Source organism: Polypterus senegalus, chromosome 1 (assembly GCF_016835505.1).
Source record: "Polypterus senegalus isolate Bchr_013 chromosome 1, ASM1683550v1, whole genome shotgun sequence".
Classification (NCBI taxonomy): domain Eukaryota; kingdom Metazoa; phylum Chordata; class Cladistia; order Polypteriformes; family Polypteridae; genus Polypterus; species Polypterus senegalus.
Window position 1 is genome coordinate 31,723,533 of NC_053154.1, and position 11,393 is coordinate 31,734,925.

General features: G+C 37.8%; 1 protein-coding gene across 1 annotated transcript in view; it reads left to right on the plus strand.

Moving 5' to 3' along the window:
* The window catches only part of LOC120523884, a 50,601-nt gene extending 44,932 nt beyond the window's left edge, over positions 1 to 5,669 (plus strand). The window contains exons 3-5 of the mRNA XM_039745581.1: positions 1,132 to 1,237; positions 2,644 to 2,725; positions 3,483 to 5,669. Of these exons, the coding sequence (XP_039601515.1) occupies positions 1,132 to 1,237; positions 2,644 to 2,701 (164 nt within the window). The 3' untranslated portion in view covers positions 2,702 to 2,725; positions 3,483 to 5,669. The remainder of the gene's footprint in view (positions 1 to 1,131; positions 1,238 to 2,643; positions 2,726 to 3,482) is intronic.
* The last annotated feature ends 5,724 nt before the right edge of the window (positions 5,670 to 11,393 follow it).

Genomic DNA, 11,393 nt, shown 5'->3' on the forward strand with positions numbered 1-11,393 from the left:
ATTTCTTAATCCTAATACTATGCATTTATGTGTGTGTGTGTGTGTACCGTATGTATTGACCGACAAGTTTATATATATTTTGTTCAGTAACCTAAAAAAAACACACATTTCTAATGTGCTTGTTTCATTTTAAGGCACCATTGCTTCTCACTATGGTTTCCTGTTGCGCTAGCTGCTCCCACACATTGTTTCCTGATTAGCGAGTTACCCTGTACAAAAAACTCCGTGCATGGCTTCTGAATTCAATTTTCAGGCCCAAACAAGTTTGATTTTAAGTTTATTGCTTTCTTACTTGCTTGCTTTTAGCAGTGTGCTGGCACCTAATGAAATCCTCAGACTTACCAGGCATTGTGGAGTGTCACTCCTGTGCTGTTTACAACAGCTTTCAGATACCCGCTGTCTAGCCCGGCGAGTCACTCTGTACTTGACGTTTAATGCAATTCCATTTTGGCACTGCATATTAAACCTCAGGAGGTTCCTTTCTGTGATAAAGCTCAACAGCCCCACTAAATTTACCAGTCTCTCCATTAATTCGATGTCCCAAATGTTTTTTTATATTGTACCCTATGTTGTTATGGCTTTATTTTGCAAATTATTAATTTTAGCATTATTTTTATTTGAGACTAGTAGTTTAAACACCATATAGTGTTTGGATATGGTAGCTGGGACCAGTTGGAGACCCATATACTTTGTCTGCCCTGGCATGAACATTGGTCAAATCATTATCCAGGTTAAGGAATGAGATCTTTTAGTAATACATTAGCTCAAATAACAAAGAGTCATGATTCTGTTGAGTTTCAATTAAGGGTTCTTTTCTCACAAAGAGATCCTTTTAATACTCCTGTCTATAAAGAGTACATAAAGGTGCCACCTACCCATATCCAAAGCCATTTATGGTAGAGACAATTCTTTCATAGCCATATGCTGAACGTCACACTTCGCTTTAACCCACCATGATTTCAGAGCATACTAGGACCTGGAATCCTTTAGCCAGAGCCAGCAAATATCATTATAATTGTTATCAAAATGGTAACAAAATATGAAGTCTTATGTTGGTATATTTTATTTGTGTTACTGTTTTACTATTCCAGTGTACCTTGCATTATTGTAACCGAGTATCTCTTTTAACAGCTGACATTCTTGTCAGAGACTCAGGGGAGTGTTCCATTTGTCTAGAGGAGCTTGAGAAGGGAGATACCATCGCCCGACTCGCCTGCCTTTGTGTTTACCATAAAAGGTAAGCAACTGTGCTTTAGCAGCTCACACCCTCTAGTGGCTCTTTAAGGTTACTGCCTGTCAAAAAGCATTACTCCGCACAGCTGTTAATGAGAAAAGGGTGTGGGATAGAGTAAGGGATAAATGGAATTCTTCCTGTGGCATTCCAGTCTGTTCTGCTTACAATAAAGTGAATCAAAATTGAATTATTACCCTTTCTGTTAGTCATAATGTTCTCACTACAGTTGACAGTTTCTTGTACTTGCATTGCCTGTGACTCATTTTCACTATTTAGGAAACTTGCAAATATACCTGAGCATGCAGCTCATTCTGGTGAACTGATAGTTATCAATTAAGGTGAACAATGGTGGGTTTTGTTTATTTATTTATTTATTTTATATATACAGTGGGTACGGAAAGTATTCAGACCCCCTTCAATATTTTCACTCTTTGTTATATTGCAGCCATTTGCTAAAATCATTTAAATTAATTTTTTTCCTCATTAATGTACACACAGCACCCCATATTGACAGACAAAAAAAAAGGAATTTTTGAAGTTGTTGCAGATTTATTAAAAAAGAAAAACTGAAATATCACATGGCCCTAAGTATTCAGACCCTTTGCTCAGTATTTAGTAGAAGCACCCTTTTGAGCTAATACAGCCATGAGTCCTCTTGGGAAAGATGCAACAAGTTTTTCACACCTGGATTTGGGGATCCTCTGCCATTCCTCCTTGCAGATCCTCTCCAGTTCTGTCATGTTGGATGGTAAACGTTGGTGGACAGCCATTTTTAGGTCTCTCCAGAGATGCTCAATTGGGTTTAAGTCAGGGCTCTGGCTAGACCATTCAAGAACAGTCACAGAGTTGTTGTGAAGCCACTCCTTCATTATTTTAGCTGTGTGCTTAGGGTCATTGTCTTGTTGGAAGGTAAACCTTCAGCCCAGTCTGAGGTCCTTAGCACTCTGGAGAAGGTTTTTGTCCAGGATATCCCAGTACTTGGCCACATTCATCTTTCCCTCGATTGCAACCAGTCGTCCTGTCCCTGCAGCTGACAAACACCCCCACAGCATGATGCTGCCACTGCCATGCTTCACTGTGGGGACCGTATTGGACAAGTGATGAGCACACCCACACCCACCCACCATTATTATCAGTTATTACGCATTACTAATATGTCCATAGCAGTAGAATGTTGTACTGTGTTAGCCATAGATTGAAACAGGAGAAAGTAGGGTAAAATGACACCTTTTATTGGCTAACTAAAGATTACACCTTGCCTGATGAAGGGGCCTTAGCTGCCATAAAAGCTTGCATTTTAATCTATTTAGTTAGCCATTAAGAGGTGTCATTTCACCCTACTTTCTTCTACATTACTAATATGTAATACAAGTGTGCACTGCAGTTCACTGGTTCATTTTCTTTTGCAGGTGCATAGAAGACTGGTGTAAAGTCAAACCATCATGTCCAGAACATCCATTTGACTGAATGATTGCCACAGATAAACTGCAGGTAATTACATTTTGGGTTGTATTTTGTTCATTGCAATGTATATTTTATTTAGCCCAGGAATCACACACTTACTGAGCAAATTATTAGGAATACTGTACTAAAACTGTGCAGAACCTTGCTTTGCTGTCAAAACAGCCTCAGTTGTTCATGACACAGATTCCACAAGATATTCATTTTGAAATTCTGGTCTAGGTTGACATGAATGCAATCTCAATTTGCACATATTTTCTAACTGAACATTAATGCTGCGTATCTCTAACGCCTACACATGTTTCTCTAGTAGGGTAACCAAGCATGGCAATTACGTTATGTTTCTAAATCCAGCAGAGAAGAGCAAAACAAACTGAGCTCTTAAAAGTAACTTTGACTGGAAGCCATGTATTCTGAAATTATAGATAATTCACTCGTAAAAAAAAATTCTATTTATAAAAGCAATTACATACCTGCAAGTTGTGGACCACTGTAGCAAATGTGGTATTTCTTTATTATTACTTAATATTTAGCTGATGCCTTTATCCAAGGTGTCTTGCACCATTTTGAGGTGCCACTGGTTGTGTTTCTTTGGAGCACAGGCAGGTGAAGTGACTGACTCATGGTAACACTGTGTCAGTTGCGAGATCAGAACCTTAAGTCTAGAAGTCTAAAACCTTAACCACCATGCCATATGCTTGTTTATGATTTAATATGAGCATTTGATACGGGACTTACTAGCAGTAGTAAGAAGCTCACGTTGCTAGTAATGTTTTTATTTTCACAGGGATTTCAACAGGAAGATATCTGTTGGTCTGAATCATGGAGTCGTGTCACTAAGTAGACTGGATCTTCTCATTGTGACGTGATATTTGATGGTATTAGCCTGGAAAATCAACTTTTTTTTATTATTATTATATGGAGTGCACTGTCTGTTGATGCACATGAAAGGAAATGGACGGAAAAGTTGAGAAGTTTGCTAAGGATGTCATTCTTTCCAGGCTTGAAAAATTGTATATGCATATTTATGGCCTCATGTGCTTTATGCCTACACCATTGCTTGTGTATTTATTTCTTTGTATATCTTTAGATTTTAAATCAGTTCTTTTTCTATTTATTTGTATTTTTCAATTGCCAAATCATATTGATCTACTTCCTTAAAAGTCAAAAAATACTGTATGATCACCACCACCACCTCTTCCTTACCACTGTAGCCGATGCTGAATGGCTAAGCATACATTAAAGCACTTTATCATTCAGTGCTCTTTGAAACTACGTCTGATTTCTGCCTACATACATTGTTTGGTGTATGCACCTTAAAAAAGAAGGAAGCTGCAAGCATCCCGTTGTATTAGAATCCAAAAAGGTTACTTGTGGCTTCTTCCAATGATTGGTGTCTTTTTTTTTTTTTATGAGTGAATCTGGTTGATTGACTTTGTATTATGAAATGGAAAGTGTCAGTTGCCACCTGGGTTTTTAAAGTTAGGTGGCCACCTGCCCTGTCAGTGAGCTGTCATCATCTTGCCACTATGCTTGGCTCTTATTCGGCACAGCAGTTTCAAGTACTGTATGCTTTCTGTTATGAGAGGATCACCAAAGTTTTTCTTTATTTGCAGTTTTTATTATGTACTTTACATTATATGTCATTATCACTATGGTTAGATGTTGAATTAATAGAGATGTAAGCTGCATTTTCAATACAAATATGGTTTGGACAATATATTCAGGGTGTGTAATAAACTGTCAATTTTGTGTGAGTGTAATTACTGTAACAATAACCCCTGGTCTGATGGCCCTGGTCTTCTTAGGAAGCAGTGTTTTCAAAAAAGGTGTGTGTTTATTAATACTGTATATTTAAACATCATTTTCATTTATTATTAGTCACATGTCAAAAAGTCAATCTCAGTAGCTAGTAAGTTATACTTTGATGTTTATTTGTAAAAGTGATTGCTGCTCATGAGATGACCTAAACAGAAAAATGTATTTTTTGGGGGGATGAGAATTCAGGGTCATTTTTTCTAACTTTTCTTTTTTGCTGCTTTGGTGTTTAAGAGAGTAAATTGAGCTTTTTGATTTTTACTTTAAAGTGCCTAAATTAATGCCAGATATGCAAATTATGTCCATTGCAGCCTTAAATTCAAAATATGTGAGGTCAAAAGTTACTTTTTTTTTTTTTGGCCTTGTCTATGTGGCTATTTGATGGAAATGTGAAAAGAAATTACTCCAGCTGTAAAGCAAGGTCAGTCAATAGGAAATACTGTCATCATCTGATTGATGGCAAAAACCAACATAGATATGCTTTTCTTTCAGTTATGAATTAGCAAATCTTAATAATGGTAAGAAAAAAAAAAAAAAACCTTGATTGTTTTTGTTTGTTTTAGCCTATGTTAAAAAATGTAATTTGCAAACTGGCTGTTTTTCAGTGAAAATGCCAAACTGTTTGCCGCTCCTTCCTCGGACCTTTTACATTTCCCGTTTCTTTTTGTTCAATTTACATTGCCGGTTTTTCTTGGTACATTAAACAAATGCACAGCTGCTGCTGCCACAGTTGTTCATCTCATTTGAATATTTTTTTTAAAAGTGAAAGTATTTTGTTTTCTTCTTATAACTGATGAGAGGTTCCATCACTCTCTCTCTCTGTCTCTCTCTCTCTCTCTCTCGTTCAGTTTGACACCAAACAGGAAGTGGTGGCTGAACCCAAAATTTGAATATTCAAAGATAACACTTTGGAGGAGTACAGTATTACATTTATGCATCATGTATAAAAATATGAACTTTATATACAATATGTTCATATGTTAGACTTTTTAAACTTTACATGCCTAATGGTGGGATTTTATTTTTTTTAAACTGTGTACATTTTTTAAACCATGGGTGTTACAATGTTCACTTTTTTCAATCCAGTAAATGAGGAAATATTGTGCTGATATGTTTATGGATATTAATATGCAATAAAACATTTTTACTTTAAGCATGTTTTATGTTTTGACATTTTGTGGATTGCATTAACTGTTTATAGATAGACAGAACTTTATTTGTCTTGAAAAGGACAGCACGCATTGGCTCCATTCCCTTAACTGCCCACAAGGTGAATATAATGGAGAGATTGGGCAGGATCCATTGAAAAGCTGTATTCTCCCTAAATCTGCTGGATGGCAGCATCCCTGGGCTTCAGTACCCATTCAGACACCCACAGGGAATGCTGGGAACAGTAGTCCAATGAGGCAGCCCTGCTGAGCTTTATGGGTACCGCCAGAGAGTACTGCAGGGAGTTACTCTCCCTACTTTATAGGAATTGCGATTGACCTGGAAGTGGTTCCACTGAGCTATGCCCTGGCACCAGAAGTACTCCCACGTCCAAAATAAAAGAAACCACCCAACCTCATTCAGGCGAGTTGGAGTCGGATGTGGAGGACAGACAAATCTCACCTGGGAGGTGTAGAGGAGACAAAGACAGAGATACAGTGCATCTGGAAAGTAATTACAGTGCACATTTTGTTATGTTACAGCCTTATTCCAAAATGGATTAAATCATTTTTTTCCTCAGAATTATACACACAACACCCCATAATGACAACGTGAAAAAAGTTTACTTGAGGTTTTTGAAAATTTATTAAAAATAAAAAAACTGAGAAAGCACATTTATATAAGCCTTTGCCATGAAGCTCAAAATTGAGCTTAGGTGCATCCTGTTTCCCCTGATCATCCTTGATGTTTCTGCAGCTTAATTGGAGTCCACCTGTGGTAAATTCAGTTGATTGGACAGAATTTGGAAAGGCACACACCTGTCTATATAAGGTCCCACAGTTGACAGTTCATGTCGGAGCGCAGACTAAGCATGAAGTCAAAGGAATTGTCTGTAGACCTCCGAGACAGGATTGTCTCGAGGAACAAATCTGGGGAAAGTTACAGAAAAATTTCTGCTGCTTTGAAGGTCCCAATGAGCTCAGTGGCCTCCATCATCCGTAAGTGGAAGAAGTTCGAACCGAAAAGGCACATGGCAGCCCGCCTGGAGTTTGCCAAAAGACACCTGAAGGACTCTCAGACAATGAGAAACAAAATTCTCTGGTCTGATGAGACAAAGATTGAACTCTTTGGTGTGAATGCCAGGCGTCAAGTTTGGAGGAAACCAGGCACTGCTCATCACCAGGCCAATACCATCCCTACAGTGAAGCATGGTGGTGGCAGCATCATGCTGTGGGGATGTTTTTCAACGGCAGGAACTGGGAGACTAGTCAGGAAAAAGGGAAAGATGACTGCAGCAACGTACAGAGACATCCTGGATGAAAACCTGCTCCAGAGCTCTCTTGACCTCAGACTGGGGCTACGGTTCATCTTTCAGCAGGACAACGACCCTAAGCACACAGCCAAGATATCAAAGGAGTGGCTTCAGGACAACTCTGTGAATGTCCTTGAGTGGCCCAGCCAGAGCCCAGACTTGAATCCGATTGAACTTTTCTGGAAAGATCTTAAAATGGTTGTGCACTGACGCTTCCCATCCAACCTGATGGAGTTTGAGAGGTGCTGTAAAGAGGAATGGGCGAAACTGGCCAAAGATAGGTGTGCCAAACTTGTGGCATCATATTCAAAAAGACTTGAGGCTGTAAGTGCTGCCAAAGGTGCATCGACAAAGTATTGAGCAAAGGCTGTGAATACTGATGTACATGGGATTTCTCAGTTTTTTTAAATAATAATTGACAAGGATTGGTTTCTAATTAAGCAACCGTGTTAGAACAAAAACCTGCAACCACTGTAGCCCTCCAGGATTGACTTTGCCCACCCATGTTCTAGATAATAAAAAGGCATCCCTCTAACATTCTAAATATGAATTTCTGGAAAGTTTGAATAAATACAAAAAAAGAAAACAAATACTGTGTGAAAGTAAAAAATGGGTAGCAAATGATGGACTGACATTTTTCTGCTCAATTTACAGTCATATGAAAAAGTTGTAATTAATTCTTTGGATTTTTGTTTCTCATTGGCTGAGTTTTCAAAGAAGTAACTTCCTTTTAATATATGACATGCCTTAAGGAAACAGGACATTGGACAGGTACATAAATTTGGTCAACCCAACAGAGATATTACATCAATATTTAGTTGAGCCTCCTTTTGCAAATATCACAGCCTCTAGACACCTCCTATAGCCTTTGATGAGTGTTTGGATTCTGGGTGGTATTTTTGACTATTCTTCCATACAAAATCTCTCCAGTTCAGTTCAATTTGATGGCTGCTGAGCATGGACAGCCTGCTTCAAATCATCCCATAGATTTCCGATGATATTCAAGCCAGGGGACTGTGACGGCCATTACAGAACATTGTACTTCTCCGTCTGCATGAATGCCTTTGTAGATTTCAAACTGTGTTGTGGGTCATTGTCTTGTTGGAATATCCAACCCCTGTGTAACTTCAACTTTGTGACTGATGCTTGAGCATTTTCCTGAAGAATTTGTTGATATGGGGTTGAATTCATCCAACCCTCGACTTTAACAAGGGCCCCAGTCGCTGAACTACCCACACAGCCTCGCAGCATGATGGAACCTCCACCAAATTTGACAGTAGGTAGCAGATGTTTTTCTTGGAATACGGTGTTCTTCTTCTGCCATGCAAAGCACTTTTTGGTATGACCAAATAACTTAATTTTTGTCCAAATCATATTGTTTCAGAATGAATCTGACGTGTCTAAATGAGCATTTGCATACAACAAGCAACTCTGTTTGTGGCGTGAGTACAGAAAGGGCTTCTTTCTCATCACCCTGCCATACAGATGTTCTTTGTGCAAATTGCCCTGAATTGTAGAACGATGTACAGATACACCATCTGCAGCAAAGATGTTCTTGCAGGTCTTTAGAGGTGATCTGTGGGTTGTGTGAAACCATTCTCACAATCCTGCACATATGCCTCTCCTGTATTTTTCTTGGCCTGCCAGATCTGAATTTAACAGCAACTGTGCCTGTGGCCTTCCATTTCCTGATTACATTCCTTTCAGTTGAAACTGACAGTTTAAACCACTGAGATAGCTTTTTGTAGCCTTCCCCTAAACCATGAGACTGAACAATCTTTGTTTTCAGATCTTTTGAGAGTTGCTTTGAGGATCCCATGCTGTCACTCTTCAGAGGAGAGTCAAAGGGAAGCACAACTTGCAATTGACCACCTTAAATAACTTTTCTAATGATTGGACACACCTGTCTATGAAGTTCAAGGCTTAATGAGCTAATCCAACCAATTTGGTGTTGCAAGTAATCAGTACTGAGCAATTACATGCATTTAAATCAGCAAAATTACAAGGGGACCCACATTTTTGCACAGCCAGTTTTTCACACTTGATTTAATTTCATACAACTAAATACTGCTTCAAGAAAACACCCCAATACTCAGATGTTCCTAGGAAATGAAAGACATACAGCTGTTATCTTTTTTGTTGAAAGTAGAGTCAATTATTATGTAGGCTGACAGGTGTTCCCAAACTTTTTCATATGAGTATATGTTCCAAATAATAATCTGAACATTAAAAATATTTATGTAATTAAAAAAAGTAACTTTTATTTAATTAATTTTTAATGGATTTTTCCATTTAATCTGATAAAGCACGGAAATGGTTTGTGATAGAGAAATTGCAGTTTCAGTAAAGGATTCAGCAAACCTAATCCTATACAGTACACCAATTTTTTTTGTGTTGGAAGATATTTGTGTATTATTTTCTGCAGCTTCTTTTTTTCCTATCTGTGCAAATCTGTTCTATCTAATAGCTTTTGTGTTTATCTATACACTTGGCTCACTGATATTTTTATTTTTAGCCTTTTAATACATCGGGTTCTATCTTTATTTTATAGCTTCTTCCCCATTCAAATTTCACACGCAAACAATAAAATACAAAGTTAAAGAAATGTAATATAATTGTATTTGGAATATACTTATTAAGTCAGCAGAATTTGTGGAGTTATGCTGATGGAAAGCATACTGAACAGGGTAACATTTGTCTTTATGCACCAAGTCCAGGTAAGTTAAATAAGCTGAAAATGCACCTCCTCAAAGAAAAACCTGTCATTTCTTTAAATATTAAATACAGTTAGGTGAAACAATCCAATGGAAATTGTTGACTTTTTCAACATATTTGAACAAACCTGATTAGATCTTCATGCAAACACTGCCTAGAGATAAACATGATATTCTTGAATAAATGACACATAAACCTGACATGGTGTATTTATTTACATAATCTAAATTCAGGTTTGTCACATAGAAATACTAAGTGCTCCCAAACAATAATCATCACTTCAAACCTATCACATTATATCTGAGTATTTAAGATTAGGTGCCAATGATTAGAACCTTTTAGGGAGTATGGAGGTGGAACTTGCCTTAATTAATCTTCAGATATTGAGAGTCTGGTGTTCTCTTTGCTTCTGAAGTGTGTGGTATCATCATGACAAGATGAAAGGACCCTCAGAAAGAAGGTTGTGGATGCCTATCAGTCTGGCAAGATATTTAAAAAGATCACCAACTTTTTTTTTAAATCAGTCACTCCATTGTAAGGAAAATCATCTACAACTGGTGAAGATTTCAAATGACTGCAGATTTGTCCAAATTCAGCCCAAGAGCTCAACGTTTAATACTGTGAGAACTCTCCAAGAACCCCAATGTTATGTCATGTTGAGAGTCCCAAAAGCACACAATTCCAAAAAATACTTTCAAAGTTGCCCTCTAGGGGGAATACTGTTGAAACCCCAACTAGAAACAAAAAGGGGCAATGAATAATCCTTATAAAATAAAATATTTATTTTAAACAAAGGCTCAGTATCCATGAAGCTCCTAAGAGCACAAAAAGAATTACCTGAGAAGCAAGGAAATCCACTGCAGACAAAGATGAAATACAGAATCCAAAGGCAAAGTCAAAAACACAGCACAGTTTCAAAAATAAAGAAATCACGAAAAGCAATACAGGACAGCAAAAACACAAATGACATTCCACTCCTAGTGCATTCAAAATGAACAGCCAGGAACAATGTAAGGTCCTCCAAAATATAGTATGGAGGGCAGTTCCTGGCAGCGATTGGCAGGTTTACCCTTCAAATAGCATAATAACCCACAAAACACACAGGGCACAATCTAAGTATTTTCCCATTACAAATAGGCACCAAGAAAAATGTATGTCATATTTGTGGTGTAAAAATTTGTATATAAGTTGATAAATATGCTATATGTCTTTATTTGTAAGTCAGACAAAGTGTTTTATTTCATTGATATCCTTTCATGTCTAATCCAAGAGTATTTAGGACTGACTCAGGAAGTGAATTTTATGACAGGGTTGGGGAAGTGACTAAACCCAGTATGGCAAGTGATTCTCTGCAGGTTTCTCTCAATCGACCCTCACAGGAAAGCCAAACTACCTCGCTAGCAAGCTTCACTCAATAAATGTTTTTTGGGGGCAGGTGTGAAAAGAAGCCTGTAACTGGGGGATGTGCCACACCAGAATTCCATTGGTCTAAAGTTGCCTGTTTAGTTTTGAGTCAGAAGCCATATTGGCTGTAGGATTTGTACAGAGAATGTATAAATTTGGTTGCTTTACCCCTCCCTCTCTGTCTCATACTATTACCGTGAAAAGGATAGCTCAGCAGCCATATTGAGACAGGTGTGCGGCCTGTCTTGAAGAAAGCTAGAAATGATGACTTAACTAAAGACATGTAAGTACGTAATAATT